Source organism: Passer domesticus, chromosome 8 (genome assembly GCF_036417665.1).
Source record: "Passer domesticus isolate bPasDom1 chromosome 8, bPasDom1.hap1, whole genome shotgun sequence".
Classification (NCBI taxonomy): domain Eukaryota; kingdom Metazoa; phylum Chordata; class Aves; order Passeriformes; family Passeridae; genus Passer; species Passer domesticus.
Window position 1 is genome coordinate 29817461 of NC_087481.1, and position 15938 is coordinate 29833398.

Here is a 15938-nt window from a genome sequence, read left to right on the forward strand (position 1 = left end):
CCCCAACAAATGCTATGACAGAGCTTTCCATGCCACTGCACAGATTCCCAGCAGTGAATGCCAGTGTTTAATCATGGCAGAGGAGGGGAAGGGTGTGCAGGGAGGGGTGGAGGCTGGTGGCTCTCCTGTGCTCAGCCCCACAGCTCCGTGCAGACCACATCCCCTGGCACCACGCCTGGGGGAAAGGATTCTCCTCTGTGTTTGCAGCACTAACAGTGTGTGTGACACCTGCTCTGGCTTGCTCTGCAATGCCTTTGTGGTTTATACAGAGGTGTGGTGGGCTACAAAGTGGGGCTGGAGTTACTGGGTCAGGTCCACAGCAGCAGACTCAAATGGAGAACGAGCTGCAGCAGGCTGTGGTCAGCAGGGAATTGCAGCTCCTGTAGAAGGAGGTGGCTAAGCCAGCACAGCCTGAAGTGTTCCCTGATGGTATTCCCCAGTAGGTCTCATGCATCCCCAGGCCAAGATTGAAATTGTTTCCTGGCAGGTTACTCAGCTCCTGCACTGGGGGACTGGTAACTCTGCTGTGTGAAATTGCCCTCATGAGATTGGGAAGTGCTGGGTGGGTATTTTTCCTCCTCAACCACCAAATTACCTCAGTCAGTCTTTAGCTCCAGGAGGACGTTTGAATACTTTAGTTTCTTGATTTCATTGATTCTTTGCCATTGTACCAGGATCTATCTATTTCATGAGGAAGTGTCAGGACAGCTGGTTCTGTAAATGTCACAAGCACTCCTGAGGTGAGCTGCTATGACAGACCTTATGTGATATCTCTGACTGCCCCTGCAGAACTTAGTGGTGGCAAGTTTGACTGTTTTGCAAATCTTGAGTCCTCTTAGTACTCAGAAGCTCTTTAGATAATTTCCACTGGCCCTTCAGGTTCTCTGTCACATCAGCCATGTGGAGTTCTTCAGATAGAAACCTTTCAACAAAGTGTTCAAGTGTGTTAAGGAAGAGGTTCTTTCCTCCTGATAGGGGTCATAATCCCTGCTATGGAAACCTATGCACTGGCACTCACAAACTGATGAATGTTTGTAATTCTTGTAAGAATCCTAAACCATATGATCCCCCACCCCAAAAAGAAAAATAATTACCTCTCTAGTAGATAGCTTTACAACTACCCATTCAAATGCCTTTAAAACATAGGAAGGCATAGATTGTAATTTTATGTGGGGTTTATAAAGGCTTGCAGTGTAAATTGGTGTATCTGCATCTATTTTTGCCATCTCTGAAATGGCTTGACCAGTTATCATCAAAATCTTTCTGTTTAACGATAGTTAGAATTTCAAAGTTCCAAGGCAGAATCAATTTGGTTTTAAATGAGGGTTGAATTCAAAAACAGGTATCAAGTAGAAACTTATAAATTTATGATACTGAAAGCTCTTAATAGATTATGTAGCTTGTCTATAGTTCTATGGTTTATTTGCTTACAGTATTTTTAGGGAAAACTTACGTGCATGACATTTCCCCTGACATGGAGTTGTCTCCATGTTATTACCACTAATTTCACCACATCTGATTGAAGCATATTTACATGATATTTTTATAGTCAATAAAATCTCTTCCACTAAAATCAATGGTATTATCTCATTTAGGTTTATAAACACTCCCCCCACCTCTAACATTATAGATGAATAAAAGCAGTTTACAAAATATTTTGACAAGAGTTGCAGAACTCTTTTCCTCTCTTTTTTGGGTCAAAATGGTATTCACAAAGAGAAGAGGAGGTGGACTGCCTGATGTTATTCATGCAGTGATCTGAAGAAAGTGACTTTAACATGGAAGTGGCTTTAAACTTGGGCCTGAGATGTGCTGAAATTATCTGCTTGCTCTTTGGAAAGTCAGCTCCTGAGAGGAAAACTGCAGGGAAGAGATCAATGGCACCTCATCAAGCTTGGCATATGAGAGAGTTATTATCTTCAGGTGAATATAAACATGAGAAGAAACCCTGGAAGCACATCCAGCTCTTCTCTGGCTCTTTGTGACTGTGGTAGCAGTTTTGAAAGCCGCTGATTTATTTTTCACTTGTAAATGTATGATAGGAAAACTTAAGAGAGGGAGAGATGAGTCATTATGGATTCAGGAGTTTCTTCCCAGAATTTGAAAAAAAAAACTTCTAGCTGCTGAGACCTTCAGCCTGGAAAATGAATCTTGAATTTGAAATGCCAAAATCTTTTGCCTTTTAATGCATCAGATCCTTTTCATTACTTGTATGTGTGAGTTGGTCACAAAGGGCCTGGTTCTTACACTGGTTGTCACTTTTAATGGAGTACAGTGATTCACTGATGAAACCAGGGATTATCCCAGTTTTAGGGGCTTGAACAGAATGTGTCCCAGTTTACCTTGTCATTCATCTTTTCATCCAGTGTAGTCTGATATCTGAAAACTCACTATTAAAGACCTTTATTGTCTTTTTATAGACGACTTCTTGTTGTTTTCCCATTAAAATTAATCTTTTAATTGTTTAGTCTTGCATATTTACAAAGATTGTGTGTGTTTTGCAGATGTACATTGATTTTTGTAGTCCTCAATCTTGCTTTTTGGTGTTACTAGTTTAACACATTCATACCAGTAATTGTTTTCATAAATTCTTCAGCTGAACCTGGCACGTCAAACCTGTGCTTCAAAATCTCAAAACTTCCTCTGTGCAGACTGGCAAAGCATATGGAAACAGTGTAGACCTTCACCTCCTGTCTGAACTTTGTCCCTGTGGGCATCTGATCTCAGTTCAGATGGTTTTGGTTGGGTTGTCAGATCGTAATTTTGTATAGAATTGCAGTTCAGTTATTCTGTATTTGTTGAGTATCTATGTTGGCAAGTAAATAATGTGGAGATGACATCTTAAGGGGCATTTTCACTTTGAATGGTATGTTCATAATATTATAGATATTATATGTGGATGTTAGACAAGAACTTGCCATCACTCTGTGTCTTTTGTGCCTTGGAAATCACAACCCCTTTGCTATTCTTAGAAAATCAAAGGAATAACAACTGGTTTTCCTTTCTATGTTGTGCTTGAGCTTTCTTAAGAAGCAAGCATTCAGGTATTTAAATCCAGGTGGGATTAGTGGTGTCACAAATCTCAGGACTGAGTGAAGGAGGCTGCATACACAAAGTCTAAGCAACTTTCACAGTGAGAAAGCTGCATCACAGCTTCACAGCAGGTGTTTTTCACTGCAAGCAAACAATGCTCTCTAGAGCTCCCTGTGCTGTTCAGGGCAGTCACAAACACCTCTTTTACTGATTGGGAGCTGTGAAATGTTCTTGGATCTAGCAGCCTTGACATCTCAGGCTCTGGGTCCTTTGGAACCACCTTCCACTCCAAGTGGTTCATTTGTCGTGGGAGCAGGGTGCATATTCAGCATTTTGCCAAGACACACTCTGAGAAAGCTCCGAGGCATCTTGAAAATGGTTTTTACTAAACCTGCACTTTGTCCTGTGGTCTAGTAAGGAAAGAGGCTTGTTTGCATGAATGTGTTCCTAGTTTGGCCAAAGATTTCTAGAAGGAAGGACCTGCATCTAAAGTGCATTTTCCACTTTTGTTTTTAATTCCTTAGATGTGTGATTTTTCAGGAAATATTTCATTTTTCTCTACAAGCATGATAAGATTGACCACTGTACAGGGATGGAGCCTCAGTAGTTGAAAATGCAGCTGGTTGTACATTCTTATGCATATTTTGCAGAAATACAAGAAGTTTAGTCTCCAGTAGTGTGACCAAGAAGAAAGTTTAGTGCAGCCTAATACCAGTGTGGTTTTTAACCTGTGGAAAACATACTGTAGTTACCTAGTTGGAATAGAGCCCTTTATGGGGACATTGCAAACAGCATCATATCTTTGTCTGCTTTGTCATGCACAATACAATAATATGATCAAAGAAAGTTGATGATTAAACCGTGTGATAGGGCAAACAATTAAAGGGATTAATTTGGTTTTTGACTAGTAATTATATTGTTTCTCTTTTTGCAATCATATTCAAAACAGCTGGCCTTCCCTAGCCAAAAGATGTGTCCTCTGAATTGCCAGGCCCTAGGAGTGGAGCTTTTCCTGTTGCCCTGAGGTTGTGTTTAGAGCTGTGATCCCAAAAGCATGTCTCTGGAGGGTAATTAACAGCACAAGTGCAGATAGCTGTTGGCCCCAGGCTGGTACATCCTTATCACAAGAGAACACATATGGTGGCATGGTATGTAAAGTGTGAGTACTTGTTTGCACAGAGAACATCATTCACCCAGTGCAATCAGCCCCCTTTCTAATAAAGAGGGTACAATGGGAAAATTTTAATAGTGATACAGTTAAAAGGTAGCAGCAGAGAGATACAAGGGATTAGAGCCTCTTGGAGGATGAATGATGAGTCTCCCCTTGACAGTGTTGTTGCTGGTTTATTTCATGTGCCTCAGACACTGCTGTTAATTGGCACTGTAGTTTATTTGGAATAAAATCTCATTGCTTACCAAGTGAGGGTAACACATTTGCATGGAAGAAAATTCTAAATTAGCATAGGAGCAAAATCTAAGAAATGCCAAGGCCCTGCCACTTCTGGTGTCATGCTTAGTGCCCATCAGAGTTAAGCCTTCCTGCAAAAAAATTGCCAATGGCTGCAGTAAGCCCACCCTTATCAAAATAAGCAAAAATGTTATCATCCATTTCCTCAGGTCACCTCATGCTGCTGCAAAGACTCTCTTTGTTGAGCACATTTCCAAATGGAAGTAACATAAGTTCATCCCTTAAAATGAGGTCATTGCCTCTCCCTACAACAAATGTTAGGCATGGTTAGCATCTTTCTGTTGGGACTCAAGCCAGAATGCATCCTGCTCTGGCACAATGGGAACCTGCTGGGGGTTTCCCTTCACAACAGCTACTGTTAAAGATGGAGTGAAAAACAAAACCCAATGTGAAAAAAAGACTGGATTTTTAATCTGAAAAAGAGGCCACTGTAAGCAGAACACAAAGGAAAGAGAGATGAGCATAATAAAATACCACCAGCATGGGAGGAGGCCTGTGCATGTTAAAAATAATGGCTTTGCACTTTAGAGGGTTCACTCAATAATACAGAGTCTCTGTTTTCTTCAGAGACCCTCTCTAGTGCCATGGAAAATCAGGCCAGACCCTGGACAGACAGTCAGTGAAAATTTGCTAATAGTTTTTTCTCTTTAGCCATGATAATTTAATCTCTTACTTCACTGGAAGCAGTGAATATGTATTTGCTAGCATGAGTCAGCATCAGCATTTTCTGGAGGCTTAAGGTAATATCCAAGTGGCTTAGGCATTACTCTTTGCTGTAATAGAAATATTTTTAATTCATGTAGCTTTTCCTCAGAATGGGGAAACAGTTCTCAGGTCCCTTCATCTTGTGGCAGGACTGGGGGACCATAAGGTAAAGAAGAGTTGGCAAATGGAGTGCTGCTGCCAGCACAGCTTATACAGCCTCAGCCCTTTCCTGAGATGTCCCTGGGATGAGTGTTGGAAATGAGCTCCAGACTGGAAAACCTGTTGTGTGCTGCAGGCAGTCTGCAAGCTCATCAGCCTGCTGTGCATTAGAGAAGGGATTTTTTTATAGCATTGTGCGTTAAAGGCAAATACACGAATCTAAAACCTCCCTTCGTTAGCCAGTTGAGCACATTTGCACATTTCTTAAAGCTAGACACACAGTCCCTTTTTCTTCCAAGAAGGTAAGGGGTGAGAGGGGAGAAACCATGTCATCTGTGAAGAAAAAGCTTGGTATTATGCATTCACCAGTACTGGTACTCCCATAAATCCACTGTTCATTAAATATTCTCTGAATAGCCATTTCAGAGCTAAGTGCTGTGCACAGGACCTGAAGTTTGTCTCTCCAAGAATCAAAACACTTGTAAAAATCTTGATTTTTAGTTTTAATCTACATGTAGAGTTTGAAAAGGTAGCAGCCACAGGAAGCCCAGGAGGGAGCTGGGAAGGGCTTTGGGGACACAGCCTGACAACAGGGATCCAGTGCAAATGCACAGGAAGGGCTGCAATCTTTGTGGCTGACTGCAAGAGCATCTGAGATTCAGGGTGCTTTAATGTGTGTCCCATACCTGTTGTTCTCATAATATTTGTCCAGGCCTTGGAAAATCAAAAGCCAATTTTCATCTTCATCTGAGATGGCCACAAGCATCCAGAATGCTTCTCAGGAATGCTGAGGTTTAATTAGTGAGGAATAAATCTGTTAGTTCTGGTGGGAGAATGTCCTGTAGACAGTGTCTATGTCTATTCTGTCTGTGTGGGGTTCTTATTTTCTGATGCCAGCTAGTGTGAAAGGTGGGAATGGGCATATGCAGAAGAACTGCCCACAGAGAGGAGCACATGGGTGTCCTGGGTGATGGCTGGAAACCCAAAATCCTTTTTCCCCCACTGTGGATTTAATGCATTTCGTATAGCAGGTCCTTTATCAGTTTATGAGATGGGCTTCCAGGAATGATGGCAATCCAGATAAATAATTATTAACATTATTATTGCACTTTTGTGATCTTTAAAATCCTGCACTGGTTTGAGCCTAGGCTCTGGTGCTGTTTCTGTCTGTAATACTGAGGCAATTTACAGGCTCTAACGGGGACTCTAAGAGGCTCTTTTTAAAACAAAACAGTGCCAATTGCAAGTAACATTTTTCTACACTACTGAGATATATTTAAAAAAAAAAAAAGACAAATTTAGGCTTAAAATACAAATGTAAATTTGGGAAATTTCGGGTTCAGATATGTAGAAGTTTTGGATTGGTGTTTTTGATCAATTCCTTATGTTTTGGATGGAGAGTGTTCATTGGTTCTCGTGGTTTTGGAAGTGATGTGTCTTAACAAGGATATTCAAGACATTTTGTGAGACAGAAAAAAGCTTGAAAGTCTCTCCTCTGTGTGGGTAGGTCTGAAGTCATGCCTTAGTTATAGGGGACATGGAAGCTGGCAATGCTACTTTTAAGGAGGCTGAAACTGCTTTTGGCTTCCAACAAGGTTGTCCCTGTTTTCTCTCTAATGTTACTGCTTGTTTCTGCTTATGGCAGAGGTGGAAATGGATGGAGAGACTCCCAGAAACCCTGCTGACCTTCTTGTACAGCTATACACCCTCGGTTTGTTATCCCTCTGTGCAAATCTCAAAGCTCCTGTGCATGGTGGCCCAGAAAGGGTGAGCTAACCCCATCTGTGGGCCTGGGAGCATCAGCCAAGATCAGACAAGAAAGGTTTTCCCTTTTCTCAGAGCACAGGGATGTGTTACACCCTGTGTGCTAAGGCAGCCCGTGCACTTGCACACTGGCTCACATCACGTTCAGGTAACTGGAAACCAGTAAGGTGGAAACTGCAAGTGCCAACTCAGACCAGCTGAACGGACTGAGGGTTTGGGTGATCCTCTTAAAGGCAGCTCCTCTGGGTGCTTCCCACTTGCTGTTGTCATGCCAGCTTTTCCCGCACAGTGCCCTCGTGCTGGGAGCCTGTGTGAGCCCTGGGAGTGCCTGCTGACAGGTGAGCAGGATGCTGGGCCCAGCACCTCACCAGCCCCACTGCTTGGATGGCTGCTGGTGTGTCTGGACACTTGTAGCTGTCATGGAATGAGTTTTGAGGGATGACTGGCAAAGGAGGACATGCTGTTAGCTTGAGGGATTTCAGGAGTGGATTTGTGCGTCACTTAGCAGCACCTGAGATAGTTTGGTTTGAGACATTTTTATACGGCCTCAGGCTGGGACTGTGACCTGAACTTTATCCTTCCTCCTGTTAGCGAGTACTTCCAAGAGTTGTTAAGTCTTCAGAACCCCTAAGTCCAAAAGTCATGCCCAAGCCTGTAAGAGACACAGGCATTGCTCTCCCTCCACAGAGAAATCGCAGTTAGAGATTAATGTGATTATCAAATATTTATTGCTGCTTCTGCCTCTGCCCCTCCATTTTGTTTGAGCAAACAGGCTGGGACGTGTCTGCAGACAAGCAGTGTTCCTGGTCTGGCGTGCATTAATGCCACTGCTGGAATCTGATTTTCCAGAGCGAGCGGCTCCGGCGCATCCCTTCCCCACCCAGGAGCAGCTGTAAACAGCTGATGTTAATTCTGGTCCCCCTGCTGACTGTGCCAAACAGGGATGCCATTGCCCTCTGACAAAAAGGCTCCCGCTCTGTTGAGCCCTCCCTCATACCTTTAGTAATGCTGATAAAATGCTGACCTGTTTTTTTACCCCAGTGACTGCTGTTGCTAAGCACTGAGAATATGACCTGTCTCCTGTAATAATCTGCATTGCACAACTCAGATGATCTCCCAAATGAAAGCAGCTCTCAAGGCAGCTTTTCTTCCCCGTGATCTTCACAGTTATGACTGCTAACTTTGCAGCAGCACCTTATTTTTGAGAAAGCCTAACTGAACACCAGTATTTGGGGGCTGTATTGGGGGGCTGTTCTGTTGGGAAGGACATTGCAGAACCTGGTTTGTAATGATCAGCGTGGCATGCTTGGAAAAGAATGATAAAGAGCAGGGAAGGCTGTAAGCTGGTGACTTACCACTGCAAAGTGGAATGCAAGGTGTGCAAAACTCGGGAGAAAATGAGGAGTTCATGAGTAATGGTTCTCCCCTTAGAGGGGAGAGCTTGTTTTATTAGAAGTAAAATGGTCTTGTAGCTTCTGTGGGGACAAGGAGAAAAGCAGATTTCCTACTCACTTATAATTTTGCTGTCGTCATGCCCAAGACTGCTTCAATCCTGCCTGTGAGTGAGGCTTCTGGTGGGCTTGGAGCAATTCATGAGCAAAACATCCAGCTTGCAGTGGCTGTGTAGACAGGAGAGGAGAAAACTGTATAGCAAATCCTGAAATTTTATATTAAAAAAAAAAGAAAATTATTTGAGCAACAGATAGATAACTGCTTTGGTGCCAGGGTGGTTTGTATTTCTCTTAGCACTAACTGCCTTTATTGTGTAGTGTAAAAGTAGTTGTTGCACTCTTTCAAAATGTTAAAACATCTCAGTGCACTGGTAGCTGCAGTGATGTAAGGCTGGGAGGAAATTGTACTGAGAAGGAAAGAACCCAGACAACTCCTGCTTTACCAGTCTAGAAGAGGGCACAAAAAATATGTTGACTGCCCAAGATGCCAGGGAAAGCTGTGGCACAGATAAAATCAAAGATTGTGTGATTTGTCCCTCTTGAAAGCTAACCCAGTTCATTGCATTTGCTCCAAGGCAGGATCAGCATTATCTAAACTGTCCTCCCTGGATATTTGCATAACTTGTTAAAACCCTCTGGGGATGGGACTTCCTCTCAGTGATTCTGTCATGACTTAACCAACATTTCTGCTGTCCTTATATTCAAGCTGAAGTCATCATAAAGTAAATTTGTGTAACTATCTTTAATGCAAGGTCTGAAAAAAAGGAAAATGCAGTTTATATAATGACCTTGTACCTAGAGATTTCTGGCTTCTTCATTGAATGTGAACAGGCATTGTCAATAAAAATGTGCCATAAAATGAAGGACAATGGGGAATATAATCCAAAATGTTAGCAGATGTGAGATTTTATAATATGTTTGTAGGACCATGGGTTTTTTAATTCCACCAACTTAGTCCTTCGAGGTTGAGTATTCTGAATTTTTTTTTTAATCTCTCAGATTAGTTCTCACAGTGCAGGTTGGGTCTGTTCAGCCGGGGCATCGGAAGTGGTGTGGCACCTTTGGGAAGAGCTGCATGGTTTCCCTGCAGTCCAGTCCCAAGCTCCCCCATGGCTGTGTGCCCCTCTGGGTGCCAGAAGTGTCCCTGGCGCTGGCCTTGCGTGTGAGCCTCTGCTCCATAATTCATGTTCATGTGTGAAGCCAAGCCTCCTGCTGCCTGCTCAGGATTTGACCCACATTTCATAAGGTGGTTTGGGATCCTTTCATGTCTAGTTAAGTGGATGTACAATGTGCTGTATCATTAATAATTTCTTTGCCACTGAAATGTGTTTTTATACTGTGCCATAATTTCTCACGGGACTTCTCCTTTTTTTCTTGTAGTCTGACACAAATGCAAGTTACCTGAGAGCAGCTCGAGCTGGCAACTTGGAAAAGGCTCTTGACTACTTAAAAAATGGAGTGGACATCAACATTTCAAATCAGGTTGTGGTCACATTTTCTTGATAAATACCTTTCTTGCCATTTCTCAGATTTCTCATTATATTTGCACTTCATGTCAAAGATAGTTTACGTGTTTTTTGATGAACCATATTTACATATTTTATCCAATTAATTTTTTTTTTAAACCCTTTACCCAGACACCATTTCATTTGCACTTGGAGAATGTGCTACCTTATCTTTCATTCCATTTCTATTGCATTAGATCATGGAACAGCACATAAAATTTGAAACCCAAGAGCCAGTATATCTTGATTTAATTCCTACTCTGTCCTTATAATCTAATTCTTGTGAAGTTTGCCTTAGTTTTTGTAAGCAGTCCTCTCAGTGGGATGGTAATAACTTGTCTCCTCACATGCTTGGTAAGCTGGAAAACACATGACAATCCTTCTAATTGCTTTTCTCTTTCCCCTCCCTTTTTTAAACCAGAATGGGTTGAATGCTCTCCATCTCGCTTCCAAAGAAGGGCATGTAGAAGTTGTCTCTGAGCTGATCCAGCGAGGTGCCAGTGTGGATGCAGCCACAAAGGTCAGTCAGGCCTATCTGGTTGTTCCCTTGTTCACCCTGCTGGCCTGGCCACGAGGTGTTGGCCAAGTGATTACAGACTGCTGCAGCAGTAATTGTCCATTTTCCACTGTTGGGGGTGGGGTCTCAATAATTGCTTAATAGAAACAATTCAGCAGATGATAGTAAAATGTCACATTGCTAGGGAGGAGATTTACTGAACAAATTGTAGATTCCTGTTTTGGTTTCTGTCCATGCCATGTCTTCTAGAATAACACACTCATTAGAAGTATTCAGCAAGAAGTACTATATTCTGAAGTGGAAGATATTCTTGTTTGTATTGTTATGTTTTGAGGCTGAGGTTTTGTACTCTTTTCAAATGTCTCTGTCTCTAATTGCAGAAAGGAAACACAGCACTGCACATAGCATCCCTCGCTGGACAAGCAGAAGTTGTCAAAGTGTTGGTTACAAATCGGGCCAACGTCAATGCACAGTCTCAGGTAAAGCCACATGTCCCTGTTTGCTGCTGCCAACAACTCTGCTAACACTAAAGTTCTTCTCTTAGGAACTCTGATTTTAGCAAATGTGTTTGGTAGATCTTACTGTGTTAATGTTGGTTCTTGAAAATAGCGTTGACAGTCAGCAAGATGAACCTCAGATCTGCCCCAGGAGTGCCCTATGAGCTGCTGCTTGTTAGAGCTGGAAGAGACAAGGATAGAACAGGAGGAGAGTGGGAGAGAACGTGTTCGAAGGGATCCTGTTTCACATCATTCACTGTCTCAGGCTTAGCTGAGCCCATCCCCTTTCCTTGTACAGGGAGGTACTCCAGGCATATGCAGAGTTTGTAAGCTTGGTTCAAGTCCTTAGAATAAATGTTTGGGTCAATTATAGAGAATTTGAAATGAGAGAAAACAGCACTGGTGCTACAAGCAAAGCAGTAGAACAAAACAGAAAAACTCTGGCTCGAAAAATGCATAAACTACAGATTGTTGAAAGTCATGTGGCTGTGCCAGCAGTGTCCTGCATGCCACCCCATTCCTGCTCTCCCTGCTCAGGGGCTGGCAGGCAGTGTCAGAGAAGAGACAGTCTTCTCATCTGGCCCAGGATTATAATTTTGCTGTATTATAAAGATGTGGGCATTAAGATAAATGTTTGTTTAAAAAAAATACATTTTAAAGAAGGAGGGTGTTTTTTTTAATTGGTCTTTCAAATAATAGGAACAAAACACTTAACAGGATCTATTTTGAAAATGTTAGTTATTTGTGGTCTATATTTCTTTTTTTTTTTTTCACCTGAACAGAAGAAATAAATTACTCAGTTCTTCTTTCTTACTCTTTTATACTAGCTCAATACAGCAATATTTAATTCTAGGAACTATATAACTTAAATTTAAAGAAAACAACACAACATACATTATTTTTAGGTAAAACCTCCCATGACTGTTATGAAGTAAAACAAAGCAGAAATATTTGCCATAGTTTTCCTGTTAAAGAACTTAACATGGGATTGAGAGGATCTTTTCAGCTTGTGTTTGAGAACTTGTGTATTCAGCCCTGAAACTAAAAATAATCTGAGATTGTAAACATCTTATATAACTGCATTGTCCATATACCCTAAGGTTTTGCCATATGTTACTCTTACTTTGTTAACATGCCAGAATTAAAGATTTATTTCTCCCCCATCCCACTGTGGAGGCCTTTGATGTCTTTACTTGGAACACCCATGTAACACCTTTATTGGCCATTCCAGACCAATACCAGGCAGTGATTCAGCTTTTGAGGAGGTCCCTGGTGCTTTCTGTGGCCAAACTGCCCTGGATCACCTTGGTCTGTGGTGCTGAGCTTCACCTGAGCTTTGTCTCCTCTTTCCTTGACAGTGACAGCTCTCCCATGCTGACAGTTTCAGTGTTAGACCTTCTTTAACCAAATCTTCCTGTCTGTAAAAAAGCCAAAAAACAAGCCAGAAATTTGTGCTGGGGCTGAATATTACACCTCTTCTAAGGGCTGTTTATTACTATTCAAGGCAAAATGTTTTTTTTTTTCAGACTTGTGTTTGTCTGGCAATTCCAGCCCCTTTTTAAAGAGAGAAGCAAGTGTAAAGTGTGGAAAGATATTTAAAACCCTACAGAAACTTAACATAGGAGAAACAGTTCTGCTCTGCCTCCAATATTTGGTTTTGAGAATTTTTGCCTGTTAATTATTTCATGAAGCTATTTGGTAGAGTTTCCTGCTTCCTTTCTAATTGCAAACGTTTGAAACTAAAAAATTGATCTTTGTTCCCAGCTGAGTTAGTAAGTGGATATAGAATATGCCATGAAATGATAGAATACCAGACTCAATACCAGACCACTGTTCACTGTAATAACTTCTAGCGTGACGCATGAGGTACCTTAGCAAGTGCTTCCTGGCTTCTCTGTTTTTTAATTAAGTAGACTTTTGACTGTATGGTGACTGAGCTGTTGAACCTCTGTTCTGGAGAGTGCATTAAACACATTCCTGACTTTGGGCTTGGGCTCTGTGAGCCCTTCAGCACCTGCTTTGTGCTTGCCTGAATAGAGACCAAATTACCAAAATCCTGGAAGAGCAGCAGGCCCTGCCACCTGTGCAGGCCTTGTAAACATGTGGCTTCACAGCTGCTCGGTGCCTTGCTGCTGGTGAAGTTCCTCTTGGGTCAAACATCCACTTCCTCCCCAGCTGTCCTTTGTTGTGACCTCCTCCGTGTCCCTGCTGCTGGCGCGGCCGCGTGCCTGGCCTCAGGTCACCTGTGCTCGGTGCTGGAGCTGTGCCCTGCCCCTCTGCCCGCTGCTGGCACACTCAGGTGTCCCTCAGCTGTCCCACTGCAGCCCAGCCCAATTTCACTGCCACGGGTCTGGGCCTGTGGTGTCCCTCTGCATCTCTCCAGGGCCCCGAATGTGGGTGTTTATCCTTCGTTGTAAACATGTGGGCAGACTCCTCTCAGCTCATCTGTTTTCAGCCCCATTGGTTTTCTGCAAAATCTGTCCTGTGTAACTGTAGGAGAGATTTCAAAAATTCTTAGAACAAAAGGTAAAATATACATTGCCTTAATATTGATCCCAAAAAATTCAGTTTCTCACAGGCTGTTTGCGGTTAAGGCAAAGACAAAAGCATTGACTGTAAGGCAAAGGCATTCACCAATGAACGAGTTAAGCTCTGCAGCCTCTAATACTTGTATTGCATTGATTGAAATCAGTCACCTAAGCATAATTTGAGAGATGGTCTAATGTGTTCAGAAACACTCATAAACCTCTGTCTCAAACTGCTGAGGACCAATGATCTTCACATCTCCTGGTGCCTGAAATATGATGTAGCTCGGTGCCCAGATGCAGAGTGTGCTCAGAAGGCAGCTCTGTGAGGAGGTGGGAGGCAGAAGTAGCTGGCACAAGTGAAAGAGAAGTCAAAGCTAATGGAAAGAAGAGAAAAAAAATGTCAATTACTCTGAAGAGTCACTGCTCTTGCTTTCACCACAGACTTGTATTGTATTTCCCTGTCCTGTTTAGTGTTTCCAGTGCTGTGGCTGTATTTATCAGGAATCATAACTCATTGTCACCAAATCATCTGTCCAGATTGATTTTTAGCTTAACTTCTCAACAGATGTTGATGTGAGAAGATGCGAAAGGAATTGTTCTCGCTTAGCTGTGGGAATTGTACCTGGTCAGCTGAAAAATTCTTCTGTGTCCTTTTAAATAATATTACCCTTCTCCCATCTTCACTTAAGCCAGTGTAGATCATGCCATTAATTCATCTCTGAACAAAGTTTTTTTTTGCTTTTCACCTAATCTTCCCTCGTTTGGCAGAATCTGTTTCATGTATAAAATGTTTCTGGGGTGTTTACACTCTTGTTTTCATATTTCAGAATGGCTTCACTCCATTGTACATGGCAGCCCAAGAAAACCACCTGGAGGTTGTTAAGTTTCTTCTTGACAATGGTGCCAGTCAAAGCCTTGCCACAGAGGTAAAAGTTTGAATTTGGCACTTTATGAACAAAGCAAAATGTGTTTCAGCAGTGATTTCTGCCAGCTTATATCAAACTAGTCTTTTAAACACAAAATTAAAGACGAATAAAAAGCTGTCTCTGTGAAGTGTGCTAATGAATAGAGTTATAGGCTTTTCAGCAATTTAAACTGTCTCTTGCCATTTCTAAAATAAAAAAAAAATTGCTTTAACTAGAGACAGTTCTAAATATAGATGTGTTCTTAGTCATAACTGCTAATCTTTCAGGTTAAGTGCTCACACAGGGAAGCTGTGTGTATAATATAAAAGTTCTCTGTGCTTTTATTAAAAATAGTGAGCAATGAGAAGGGTGGCAGCCATAAGGCAAGAACAACTGTTCACCTGTGCTTTGGACTAGCCCTGGGATATCAGAGAAAACCCAGGGTTACTGGGGGCTTGGGAATTTCCTGAACTGCTTCATTACCATGGTGGTTCCCTCTCTGTGGCACCCACTTATCCCACCTGGTGCTGCCGGGAGAACTTCAAGCTGACGGAAAGATGCAGGATCCATCCTTGAAGGTGTTCTGTGATCTTTCTAGAAGAACACTTCCTATTTCTTTCTTTAAAAAGAAATTTCTTTAATTCTAACTCAAATACAGAATTAGTTCTAACTCAAAGAAAACCCGAGAGGAAAATAAATAACAAATATATTAATAGTTGTAAACGTATGGCATTGAGAAAGGTGTTGAATCTGGTGAATTTTCAGTTGTCTTATTAGCAAGATTTTGCTACCAAAATACAGAAAGGTACTTTAGTATGTGCTCTCTTTAATACTTATTGAATTTATTGAATACTCCCAGTACTGCTTCCTTGAAGGATATAATGCTTATTTGGAAAAGGCCTAGTTTTTGAAAATTATGAAATGCACAATTAGTTTATTGCCACCTATACCTGATAGTGTCACTGTATAATGGTGTAGAAAGAAAATCTTATTCCATGTTCCACTGTGAAAAATGAATTGCTAATGGATCAAAACAGTGTTTGCAAAGTCACTAGAAGTTAGTAATAACTTGAAGTGTGCATCAGAACTACTTTCTGGAAATGCTCAAGGATATGAAAGTCAGGATATACCAAAATAAAATACTTTACATCTGGAAAATTAATTGAAAATTGTCACTTACCTCTGTATGATCTTCTGAAAAGAGATTTTAGAAAAAATTTTGAAGGGGTACTAGGTTTTTTTTTGTTTGGTATTGTTTTTCCTCTGAGCACTGTATGTCAGTTTAGGCTGAGCTTTTTTCCATCTCAGCTTGATGATAAGGTGCAATCTAATTTTATCAATGGAGTATTTATTTTAAGATAGCAGGCTACAAAACAGTGGCACCTTTATTGCCTTCCTTGTTTGAG

General features: G+C 41.6%; 1 protein-coding gene across 13 annotated transcripts in view; it reads left to right on the forward strand.

Annotated features, from left to right (window-relative positions):
- Window positions 1-15938, forward strand: part of ANK3 (ankyrin 3) — a 338252-nt gene that overhangs the window by 190637 nt on the left and 131677 nt on the right. For all 13 annotated transcript variants that reach the window (XM_064430021.1, XM_064430020.1, XM_064430027.1 and 10 more), the window contains exons 2-5: window positions 9961-10062; window positions 10507-10605; window positions 10983-11081; window positions 14455-14553. In XM_064430021.1, the coding sequence (XP_064286091.1) occupies window positions 9961-10062; window positions 10507-10605; window positions 10983-11081; window positions 14455-14553 (399 nt within the window). The remainder of the gene's footprint in view (window positions 1-9960; window positions 10063-10506; window positions 10606-10982; window positions 11082-14454; window positions 14554-15938) is intronic.